The sequence below is a fragment of the Nematostella vectensis genome, chromosome 4 (assembly GCF_932526225.1).
Source record: "Nematostella vectensis chromosome 4, jaNemVect1.1, whole genome shotgun sequence".
In the NCBI taxonomy this organism is placed as follows: domain Eukaryota; kingdom Metazoa; phylum Cnidaria; class Anthozoa; order Actiniaria; family Edwardsiidae; genus Nematostella; species Nematostella vectensis.
This window is the reverse complement of record NC_064037.1, coordinates 9,065,134-9,077,518: the sequence shown is the minus strand read 5'-3', so window position 1 is coordinate 9,077,518 and position 12,385 is coordinate 9,065,134. Positions and strand designations below refer to the sequence as shown.

Below are 12,385 nucleotides of genomic sequence, written 5' to 3'. Positions count from 1 at the left end.
CGCAAATTAAAAACAACAACAACAACAACATGAACAACAACAAACAGATAAAATAATAAAAACAAGTTACCTGATCTGAAGCAAGCAATCATCTTTGATTTCAGCTGGGCGGCAGTCAATGCTCTTGGATAAATTTGTAGGCAAGCCACACGGCCGCGGAAATATTGACGACTTCCAGGAATTGCACCTATGGAAACTGGATAGTTCGTCGCTAGACCCACTCGTAGCTGTGGCAATCGTCTTTGTGAAATGGGCACGGCATTCTTCCACAACGTGGCCAAGGCAGTTCGCCGGTCATACGTCAAGGAATAGTAGATCCATCGTCGCCGTTGAATGTTCCTGCTCTTTACGCGGTAGACACGTGATCGGGAACGGTCGACAAAGATAGCCGACACTTCATTGCTTCTCGACATCCAGAGACCGACGCCTTTGCCACGTGGGTTGTAATGGACAATCGGACCGGGCGACTCTGCATACACCCACACAGTGATAGTTATCGACTGCCTCGTGTCTAGACATCCCGTGTTAGGTATTCGCACATAACTGTTCCTTCTCCCACGGAAATATAGTGCTCCTTTTGGGTGCCTGTCGGGTCCTTTAATGTAGCTGACGTAGCTGAACCTTGCGGGAGGGTTTCTGTTGCGACTGACGTCACGAGCTCCACTAGCACTGGTCAACATGTACAGGCCTACGGCACCTCGTCGTACGATAACTGCGAACCAAAACAAAGAAACAATAAGTCACTATAAGGTACTTTGTTTAAAACATACAAAATACAACAGAAATGTTATAAAACTTACTTCTAGGAGAGGTGCAGACCCTGTTCTTCAGGTAAACGACCTTGCTGATTAGATTACGGTACGAAACATATATTACATGCCGACTCGAGGTGGCAATCTCCCTTAGGTTGCGTCCTCTTCTGGTTGCCAATACAAATACTTCCACTCCGATGTTTGCAAGTCCTCTCGCCGGTATGCGAACACTGTCCACAGATCCACCACTTGTCAGAACCACAAGAACCCTCTTGCGGCCGCACTGTGGCTTTCCTGAGAACAGATATTTTGTAGTGTACCTCAAAGCTCTGCCTGTCCTGCGCTTTCCGCGGATGATTCTGATTCGTGACAACACGCGGTAGACACTAGAACGGCTAATAGATTGACTGAGAGCAAGTACCCTTTGCTGTCTGGACGAATAAACGACGATTCCTACACGTGTCTCTCGTCGAGACACGACAAACCTACGAACCATTTCCTTGATAAAGAGACGAATATTCCCAATGTTTGCACGTCTGACTTGAGAGGAAATGTCGATAAGGAATCCCAAATCCATCCGTTGTCGACAAACTGGAGATCGAACAATGAGTTTTAGAGTTCGCAGCATATCCCTTAAGCAAGAGAAATATATAATAATTAACAAGGCAATGTAGTATAATTCACCTTTGGGCGGTGCGGTTGGCTTGGGTGGTGTTGGTCGTGGAGTTGGTTGAGGAACTGCAAATAGACAACACGAGTCCGTCAAAACCGTTAGAAATAGACTATCGAGTGATCCCTACATTGAGGCCAGCAAATGATTTACTTACTGCGTACGAAACACCTCTTCTTCAAGTCGTTGATCTGTTTTCTGTTTAATACTTTTCCGTAGATCTGCACACAGAACACGCGTCCCTTGAAGTTTCGGCGATCATGTCTTGTAGCACCAATGCGTATAGGATACCTGGTAGACAGGCGAGACCTGCCGACGTTTTTCCTGGCGACTTGTCTGGAATTGACAAACAATTTCGCAATACCCGTACGTCCATTATACGTAGTACCCACATAGTTCCAGGCACGATACCGGAAAGCCTTGCTCGTTATATACTTGGAAGCAACTCTTCTATTAATGAAAAATCGGGCGAACAGGGTGCGAGGTCCGACCATCCACAAGTGCACGGCCCATCCGTTGGGATTGTAGTGGACTATAGGCCCCTGTCTGCCTTCATGATAGACCCACGCTAAGATGGTCACAGACGTCTGGGGAGCAGTCCGTCTCGAGTAAGGAATCTCGACATAGCTGTTAGACCGTCCGAAGAACTGGGTAGAGCCTTGTCGTCTTCCGTCTGGGCCAGGCGCCCATCGGACACCTACAGATCTGGCCGGCTGGTTGCCGCTACGACTGATGTCCTTGCCTCTACGTCGCTTGTCTAGCGGGTACACTGCTGCTGCTGGTGGCCTTGGGACTGTGAAACAAGTAAATGCAAACCGATAAATAATCATTTGAACGCCTTACATTGTTGCAATCAAATCAAAAAAGCTTACCTGGAGGCCTTGTAGGAACAGTAGGTGGCACGGGTTTTGGTGTAATCGGTTGTGGTCTGCAAACTTTAGATTTAATAGCACCAATTATCCTTCCCAGGTTTTCAAACTTGGCAGTGAAAACGTTGCCTCTTGATGCAATCTGATTCAGATCCCGTCGTCGGTAGTTCCTGCCTACTCCGATAGCAAACAATTCAACTCCTTGATTTTTGATGAAAGCGGCCGGTTGGCCAACAGAGTCTTGGGATTTGCCGTCTGTCAGCACGATAAGCGCCTGTTTGCGGACACGTGACCTGGATCGGAATAGTCGGCTGTACGTGTACCTCAATGCTCGTCCAGTCTTTGTTCCTCCGCGTGGGTACCTTTGAATTAGAAAATTTACAAAACGTGTAAGTGAAAAAGAGAAGCTAAATCATGAAAACGTATGTGAAAGATACTTCAGCACACATAAGATAGTAGCGAAACTAAAACTAATACTTTGTCTTAGATTTCAATAACACTATAGCGAAGACATAAGTAATAAAACATTTAACAATGGATCGTTTTGGTTTCATAGACGATAAAAAATCAACAATGCATAAACGTACACGCACCCTCCTCCTCTCCTCACTATGGCATTACGACAGCAATAAGGGGCTACAATTTATTCCATGGAATCTTCTTGATTGTTTACCTGATACGCTGTAAGGCAGCAAGGACTTGCCGCACTGTTCGGTATTTCTGGAAGTTGAACATCAGGTACGGACGGGAAGAGAATAGAACAGCCCCTATCCTGGTCTGCCTTGGTGATACTGGCAAAAGACTGACGATGGTCTTGATGAAGTTTATCACTCGGCCGAAGTTACCTCGACCCTGCCTTTCGATACTACCAGAACCGTCAATTAAGAAACCCAGATCAAGACGGACCTTACAAGCTGTAAAAAGACGGATTATTAGGCTACATGCTCTCCTTACTTTATGCCACAAACAAAAACAAAGGTACTATTTTACTAAAAGAGATAGCCCTTTTGGTACTTACTGGGGCGTTTAGTTGGCACAGGAGGAATGGGAACTATAAAACAATACAAAAAGCCCATCATGAGAACATCAAAATATCAAGAGTAAACGCTGAAGTTAGTACACGACCATTTAAAAAAATTACAACTGCACGTACCTGATCTGAAGCAAGCAATCATCTTTGATTTCAGCTGGGCGGCAGTCAATGCTCTTGGATAAATTTGTAGGCAAGCCACACGGCCGCGGAAATATTGACGACTTCCAGGAATTGCACCTATGAAAACTGGATGGTTCGTCGCTAGACCCACTCGTAGCTGTGGCAATCGTCTTTGTGAAATGGGCACGGCATTCTTCCACAACGTGGCCAAGGCACTTCGCCGGTCATACGTCAAGGAATAGTAGATCCATCGTCGCCGTTGAATGTTCCTGCTCTTTACGCGGTAGACACGTGATCGGGAACGGTCGACATAGATAGCCGACACTTCATTGCTTCTCGACATCCAGAGACCGATGCCTTTGCCACGTGGGTTGTAATGGACAATCGGACCGGGCGACTCTGCATACACCCACACAGTGATAGTTATCGACTGCCTCGTGTCTAGACATCCCGTGTTAGGTATTCGCACATAACTGTTCCTTCTCCCACGGAAATATAGTGCTCCTTTTGGGTGCCTGTCGGGTCCTTTAATGTAGCTGACGTAGCTGAACCTTGCGGGAGGGTTTCTGTTGCGACTGACGTCACGAGCTCCACTAGCACTGGTCAACATGTACAGGCCTACGGCACCTCGTCGTACGATAACTGCGAACCAAAACAAAGAAACAATAAGTCACTATAAGGTACTTTGTTGAAAACATACAAAATACAACAGAAATGTTATAAAACTTACTTCTAGGAGAGGTGCAGACCCTGTTCTTCAGGTAAACGACCTTGCTGATTAGATTACGGTACGAAACATATATTACATGCCGACTCGAGGTGGCAATCTGCCTTAGGTTGCGTCCTCTTCTGGTTGCCAATACAAATACTTCCACTCCGATGTTTGCAAGTCCTCTCGCCGGTATGCGAACACTGTCCACAGATCCACCACTTGTCAGAACCACAAGAACCCTCTTGCGGCCGCACTGTGGCTTTCCTGAGAACAGATATTTTGTAGTGTACCTCAAAGCTCTGCCTGTCCTGCGCTGTCCGCGGATGATTCTGATTCGTGACAACACGCGGTAGACACTAGAACGGCTAATAGATTGACTGAAAGCAAGTACCCTTTGCTGTCTGGACGAATAAACGACGATTCCTACACGTGTCTCTCGTCGAGACACGACAAACCTACGAACCATTTCCTTGATAAAGAGACGAATATTCCCAATGTTTGCACGTCTGACTTGAGAGGAAATGTCGATAAGGAATCCCAAATCCATCCGTTGTCGACAAACTGGAGATCGAACAATGAGTTTTAGAGTTCGCAGCATATCCCTTAAGCAAGAGAAATATATAATAATTAACAAGGCAATGTAGTATAATTCACCTTTGGGCGGTGCGGTTGGCTTGGGTGGTGTTGGTCGTGGAGTTGGTTGAGGAACTGCAAATAGACAACACGAGTCCGTCAAAACCGTTAGAAATAAACTATCGAGTGATCCCTACATTGAGGCCAGCAAATGATTTACTTACTGCGTACGAAACACCTCTTCTTCAAGTCGTTGATCTGTTTTCTGTTTAATACTTTTCCGTAGATCTGCACACAGAACACGCGTCCCTTGAAGTATCGGCGATCATGTCTTGTAGCACCAATGCGTATAGGATACCTGGTAGACAGGCGAGACCTGCCGACGTTTTTCCTGGCGACTTGTCTGGAATTGACAAACAATTTCGCAATACCCGTACGTCCATTATACGTAGTACCCACATAGTTCCAGGCACGATACCGGAAAGCCTTGCTCGTTATATACTTGGAAGCAACTCTTCTATTCATGAAAAATCGGGCGAACAGGGTGCGAGGTCCGACCATCCACAAGTGCACGGCCCATCCGTTGGGATTGTAGTGGACTATAGGCCCCTGTCTGCCTTCATGATAGACCCACGCTAAGATTGTCACAGACGTATGGGGAGCAGTCCGTCTCGAGTAAGGAATCTCGACATAGCTGTTAGACCGTCCGAAGAACTGGGTAGAGCCTTGTCGTCTTCCGTCTGGGCCAGGCGCCCATCGGACACCTACAGATCTGGCCGGCTGGTTGCCGCTACGACTGATGTCCTTGCCTCTACGTCGCTTGTCTAGCGGGTACACTGCTGCTGCTGGTGGCCTTGGGACTGTGAAACGAGTAAATGCAAACCGATAAATAATCATTTGAACGCCTTACATTGTTGCAATCAAATCAAAAAAGCTTACCTGGAGGCCTTGTAGGAACAGTAGGTGGCACGGGTTTTGGTGTAATCGGTTGTGGTCTGCAAACTTTAGATTTAATAGCACCAATTATCCTTCCCAGGTTTTCAAACTTGGCAGTGAAAACGTTGCCTCTTGATGCAATCTGATTCAGATCCCGCCGTCGGTAGTTCCTGCCTACTCCGATAGCAAACAATTCAACTCCTTGATTTTTGATGAAAGCGGCCGGTTGGCCAACAGAGTCTTGGGATTTGCCGTCTGTCAGCACGATAAGCGCCTGTTTGCGGACACGTGACCTGGATCGGAATAGTCGGCTGTACGTGTACCTCAATGCTCGTCCAGTATTTGTTCCTCCGCGTGGGTACCTTTGAATTAGAAAATTTACAAAACGTGTAAGTGAAAAAGAGAAGCTGAATCATCAAAACGTATGTGAAAGATACTTCAGCACACATAAGATAGTAGCAAAACTAAAACTAATACTTTGTCTTAGATTTCAATAACACTATAGCGAAGACATAAGTAATAAAACATTTAACAATGGATCGTTTTGGTTTCATAGACGATAAAAAATCAACAATGCATAAACGTACACGCACCCTCCTCCTCTCCTCACTATGGCATTACGACAGCAATAAGGGGCTACAATTTATTCCATGGAATCTTCTTGATTGTTTACCTGATACGCTGTAAGGCAGCAAGGACCTGACGCACTGTTCGGTATTTCTGGAAGTTGAACATCAGGTAAGGACGGGAAGAGAATAGAACAGCCCCTATCCTGGTCTGCCTTGGTGATACTGGCAAAAGACTGACGATGGTCTTGATGAAGTTGATCACTCGGCCGAAGTTACCTCGACCCTGCCTTTCGATGCTACCAGAACCGTCAATTAAGAAACCCAGATCAAGACGGACCTTACAAGCTGTAAAAAGACGGATTATTAGGCTACATGCTCTCCTTACTTTATGCCACAAACAAACACAAAGGTACTATTTTACTAAAAGAGATACCCCTTTTGGTACTTACTGGGGCGTTTAGTTGGCACAGGAGGAATGGGAACTATAAAACAATACAAAAAGCCCATCATGAGAACATCAAAATATCAAGAGTAAACGTTAAAGTTAGTACACGACCATTTAAAACAACTTACAACTGCACGTACCTGATCTGAAGCAAGCAATCATCTTTGATTTCAGCTGGGCGGCAGTCAATGCTCTTGGATAAATTTGTAGGCAAGCCACACGGCCGCGGAAATATTGACGACTTCCAGGAATTGCACCTATGGAAACTGGATAGTTCGTCGCTAGACCCACTCGTAGCTGTGGCAATCGTCTTTGTGAGATGGGCACGGCATTCTTCCACAACGTGGCCAAGGCACTTCGCCGGTCATACGTCAAGGAATAGTAGATCCATCGTCGCCGTTGAATGTTCCTGCTCTTTACGCGGTAGACACGTGATCGGGAACGGTCGACATAGATAGCCGACACTTCATTGCTTCTCGACATCCAGAGACCGATGCCTTTGCCACGTGGGTTGTAATGGACAATCGGACCGGGCGACTCTGCATACACCCACACAGTGATAGTTATCGACTGCCTCGTGTCTAGACATCCCGTGTTAGGTATTCGCACATAACTGTTCCTTCTCCCACGGAAATATAGTGCTCCTTTTGGGTGCCTGTCGGGTCCTTTAATGTAGCTGACGTAGCTGAACCTTGCGGGAGGGTTTCTGTTGCGACTGACGTCACGAGCTCCACTAGCACTGGTCAACATGTACAGGCCTACGGCACCTCGTCGTACGATAACTGCGAACCAAAACAAAGAAACAATAAGTCACTATAAGGTACTTTGTTGAAAACATACAAAATACAACAGAAATGTTATAAAACTTACTTCTAGGAGAGGTGCAGACCCTGTTCTTCAGGTAAACGACCTTGCTGATTAGATTACGGTACGAAACATATATTACATGCCGACTCGAGGTGGCAATCTGCCTTAGGTTGCGTCCTCTTCTGGTTGCCAATACAAATACTTCCACTCCGATGTTTGCAAGTCCTCTCGCCGGTATGCGAACACTGTCCACAGATCCACCACTTGTCAGAACCACAAGAACCCTCTTGCGGCCGCACTGTGGCTTTCCTGAGAACAGATATTTTGTAGTGTACCTCAAAGCTCTGCCTGTCCTGCGCTGTCCGCGGATGATTCTGATTCGTGACAACACGCGGTAGACACTAGAACGGCTAATAGATTGACTGAGAGCAAGTACCCTTTGCTGTCTGGACGAATAAACGACGATTCCTACACGTGTCTCTCGTCGAGACACGACAAACCTACGAACCATTTCCTTGATAAAGAGACGAATATTCCCAATGTTTGCACGTCTGACTTGAGAGGAAATGTCGATAAGGAATCCCAAATCCATCCGTTGTCGACAAACTGGAGATCGAACAATGAGTTTTAGAGTTCGCAGCATATCCCTTAAGCAAGAGAAATATATAATAATTAACAAGGCAATGTAGTATAATTCACCTTTGGGCGGTGCGGTTGGCTTGGGTGGTGTTGGTCGTGGAGTTGGTTGAGGAACTGCAAATAGACAACACGAGTCCGTCAAAACCGTTAGAAATAAACTATCGAGTGATCCCTACATTGAGGCCAGCAAATGATTTACTTACTGCGTACAAAACACCTCTTCTTCAAGTCGTTGATCTGTTTTCTGTTTAATACTTTTCCGTAGATCTGCACACAGAACACGCGTCCCTTGAAGTGTCGGCGATCATGTCTTGTAGCACCAATGCGTATAGGATACCTGGTAGACAGGCGAGACCTGCCGACGTTTTTCCTGGCGACTTGTCTGGAATTGACAAACAATTTCGCAATACCCGTACGTCCATTATACGTAGTACCCACATAGTTCCAGGCACGATACCGGAAAGCCTTGCTCGTTATATACTTGGAAGCAACTCTTCTATTCATGAAAAATCGGGCGAACAGGGTGCGAGGTCCGACCATCCACAAGTGCACGGCCCATCCGTTGGGATTGTAGTGGACTATAGGCCCCTGTCTGCCTTCATGATAGACCCACGCTAAGATTGTCACAGACGTATGGGGAGCAGTCCGTCTCGAGTAAGGAATCTCGACATAGCTGTTAGACCGTCCGAAGAACTGGGTAGAGCCTTGTCGTCTTCCGTCTGGGCCAGGCGCCCATCGGACACCTACAGATCTGGCCGGCTGGTTGCCGCTACGACTGATGTCCTTGCCTCTACGTCGCTTGTCTAGCGGGTACACTGCTGCTGCTGGTGGCCTTGGGACTGTGAAACGAGTAAATGCAAACCGATAAATAATCATTTGAACGCCTTACATTGTTGCAATCAAATCAAAAAAGCTTACCTGGAGGCCTTGTAGGAACAGTAGGTGGCACGGGTTTTGGTGTAATCGGTTGTGGTCTGCAAACTTTAGATTTAATAGCACCAATTATCCTTCCCAGGTTTTCAAACTTGGCAGTGAAAACGTTGCCTCTTGATGCAATCTGATTAAGATCCCGCCGTCGGTAGTTCCTGCCTACTCCGATAGCAAACGATTCAACTCCTTGATTTTTGATGAAAGCGGCCGGTTGGCCAACAGAGTCTTGGGATTTGCCGTCTGTCAGCACGATAAGCGCCTGTTTGCGGACACGTGACCTGGATCGGAATAGTCGGCTGTACGTGTACCTCAATGCTCGTCCAGTCTTTGTTCCTCCGCGTGGGTACCTTTGAATTAGAAAATTTACAAAACGTGTAAGTGAAAAAGAGAAGCTGAATCATCAAAACGTATGTGAAAGATACTTCAGCACACATAAGATAGTAGCAAAACTAAAACTAATACTTTGTCTTAGATTTCAATAACACTATAGCGAAGACATAAGTAATAAAACATTTAACAATGGATCGTTTTGGTTTCATAGACGATAAAAAATCAACAATGCATAAACGTACACGCACCCTCCTCCTCTCCTCACTATGGCATTACGACAGCAATAAGGGGCTACAATTTATTCCATGGAATCTTCTTGATTGTTTACCTGATACGCTGTAAGGCAGCAAGGACCTGCCGCACTGTTCGGTATTTCTGGAAGTTGAACATCAGGTACGGACGGGAAGAGAATAGAACAGCCCCTATCCTGGTCTGCCTTGGTGATACTGGCAAAAGACTGACGATGGTCTTGATGAAGTTGATCACTCGGCCGAAGTTACCTCGACCCTGCCTTTCGATGCTACCAGAACCGTCAATTAAGAAACCCAGATCAAGACGGACCTTACAAGCTGTAAAAAGACGGATTATTAGGCTACATGCTCTCCTTACTTTATGCCACAAACAAACACAAAGGTACTATTTTACTAAAAGAGATACCCCTTTTGGTACTTACTGGGGCGTTTAGTTGGCACAGGAGGAATGGGAACTATAAAACAATACAAAAAGCCCATCATGAGAACATCAAAATATCAAGAGTAAACGCTAAAGTTAGTACACGACCATTTAAAACAAATTACAACTGCACGTACCTGATCTGAAGCAAGCAATCATCTTTGATTTCAGCTGGGCGGCAGTCAATGCTCTTGGATAAATTTGTAGGCAAGCCACACGGCCGCGGAAATATTGACGACTTCCAGGAATTGCACCTATGGAAACTGGATAGTTCGTCGCTAGACCCACTCGTAGCTGTGGCAATCGTCTTTGTGAGATGGGCACGGCATTCTTCCACAACGTGGCCAAGGCACTTCGCCGGTCATACGTCAAGGAATAGTAGATCCATCGTCGCCGTTGAATGTTCCTGCTCTTTACGCGGTAGACACGTGATCGGGAACGGTCGACAAAGATAGCCGACACTTCATTGCTTCTCGACATCCAGAGACCGACGCCTTTGCCACGTGGGTTGTAATGGACAATCGGACCGGGCGACTCTGCATACACCCACACAGTGATAGTTATCGACTGCCTCGTGTCTAGACATCCCGTGTTAGGTATTCGCACATAACTGTTCCTTCTCCCACGGAAATATAGTGCTCCTTTTGGGTGCCTGTCGGGTCCTTTAATGTAGCTGACGTAGCTGAACCTTGCGGGAGGGTTTCTGTTGCGACTGACGTCACGAGCTCCACTAGCACTGGTCAACATGTACAGGCCTACGGCACCTCGTCGTACGATAACTGCGGACCAAAACAAAGAAACAATAAGTCACTATAAGGTACTTTGTTGAAAACATACAAAATACAACAGAAATGTTATAAAACTTACTTCTAGGAGAGGTGCAGACCCTGTTCTTCAGGTAAACGACCTTGCTGATTAGATTACGGTACGAAACATATATTACATGCCGACTCGAGGTGGCAATCTGCCTTAGGTTGCGTCCTCTTCTGGTTGCCAATACAAATACTTCCACTCCGATGTTTGCAAGTCCTCTCGCCGGTATGCGAACACTGTCCACAGATCCACCACTTGTCAGAACCACAAGAACCCTCTTGCGGCCGCACTGTGGCTTTCCTGAGAACAGATATTTTGTAGTGTACCTCAAAGCTCTGCCTGTCCTGCGCTGTCCGCGGATGATTCTGATTCGTGACAACACGCGGTAGACACTAGAACGGCTAATAGATTGACTGAGAGCAAGTACCCTTTGCTGTCTGGACGAATAAACGACGATTCCTACACGTGTCTCTCGTCGAGACACGACAAACCTACGAACCATTTCCTTGATAAAGAGACGAATATTCCCAATGTTTGCACGTCTGACTTGAGAGGAAATGTCGATAAGGAATCCCAAATCCATCCGTTGTCGACAAACTGGAGATCGAACAATGAGTTTTAGAGTTCGCAGCATATCCCTTAAGCAAGAGAAATATATAATAATTAACAAGGCAATGTAGTATAATTCACCTTTGGGCGGTGCGGTTGGCTTGGGTGGTGTTGGTCGTGGAGTTGGTTGAGGAACTGCAAATAGACAACACGAGTCCGTCAAAACCGTTAGAAATAAACTATCGAGTGATCCCTACATTGAGGCCAGCAAATGATTTACTTACTGCGTACAAAACACCTCTTCTTCAAGTCGTTGATCTGTTTTCTGTTTAATACTTTTCCGTAGATCTGCACACAGAACACGCGTCCCTTGAAGTGTCGGCGATCATGTCTTGTAGCACCAATGCGTATAGGATACCTGGTAGACAGGCGAGACCTGCCGACGTTTTTCCTGGCGACTTGTCTGGAATTGACAAACAATTTCGCAATACCCGTACGTCCATTATACGTAGTACCCACATAGTTCCAGGCACGATACCGGAAAGCCTTGCTCGTTATATACTTGGAAGCAACTCTTCTATTCATGAAAAATCGGGCGAACAGGGTGCGAGGTCCGACCATCCACAAGTGCACGGCCCATCCGTTGGGATTGTAGTGGACTATAGGCCCCTGTCTGCCTTCATGATAGACCCACGCTAAGATTGTCACAGACGTATGGGGAGCAGTCCGTCTCGAGTAAGGAATCTCGACATAGCTGTTAGACCGTCCGAAGAACTGGGTAGAGCCTTGTCGTCTTCCGTCTGGGCCAGGCGCCCATCGGACACCTACAGATCTGGCCGGCTGGTTGCCGCTACGACTGATGTCCTTGCCTCTACGTCGCTTGTCTAGCGGGTACACTGCTGCTGCTGGTGGCCTTGGGACTGTGAAACGAGTAAATGCAAACCGATAAATAATCATTTGAACGCC

General features: G+C 46.5%; 1 protein-coding gene across 1 annotated transcript in view; it reads right to left on the bottom strand.

The window, feature by feature from the left end:
- The window catches only part of LOC5522255, a 137,609-nt gene that overhangs the window by 91,151 nt on the left and 34,073 nt on the right, over positions 1-12,385 (bottom strand). Inside the window, exons 48-72 of the mRNA XM_048726927.1 lie at positions 11,704-12,339; positions 11,561-11,614; positions 10,925-11,467; positions 10,195-10,836; positions 10,059-10,091; positions 9,714-9,954; positions 9,044-9,402; positions 8,329-8,964; positions 8,186-8,239; positions 7,550-8,092; positions 6,820-7,461; positions 6,684-6,716; positions 6,339-6,579; positions 5,669-6,027; positions 4,954-5,589; positions 4,811-4,864; positions 4,175-4,717; positions 3,445-4,086; positions 3,310-3,342; positions 2,965-3,205; positions 2,295-2,653; positions 1,580-2,215; positions 1,437-1,490; positions 801-1,343; positions 71-712 (exon numbers count right to left, since the gene is read on the bottom strand). Of these exons, the coding sequence (XP_048582884.1) occupies positions 71-712; positions 801-1,343; positions 1,437-1,490; positions 1,580-2,215; positions 2,295-2,653; positions 2,965-3,205; positions 3,310-3,342; positions 3,445-4,086; positions 4,175-4,717; positions 4,811-4,864; positions 4,954-5,589; positions 5,669-6,027; positions 6,339-6,579; positions 6,684-6,716; positions 6,820-7,461; positions 7,550-8,092; positions 8,186-8,239; positions 8,329-8,964; positions 9,044-9,402; positions 9,714-9,954; positions 10,059-10,091; positions 10,195-10,836; positions 10,925-11,467; positions 11,561-11,614; positions 11,704-12,339 (9,399 nt within the window). The remainder of the gene's footprint in view (positions 1-70; positions 713-800; positions 1,344-1,436; positions 1,491-1,579; positions 2,216-2,294; positions 2,654-2,964; positions 3,206-3,309; positions 3,343-3,444; positions 4,087-4,174; positions 4,718-4,810; positions 4,865-4,953; positions 5,590-5,668; positions 6,028-6,338; positions 6,580-6,683; positions 6,717-6,819; positions 7,462-7,549; positions 8,093-8,185; positions 8,240-8,328; positions 8,965-9,043; positions 9,403-9,713; positions 9,955-10,058; positions 10,092-10,194; positions 10,837-10,924; positions 11,468-11,560; positions 11,615-11,703; positions 12,340-12,385) is intronic.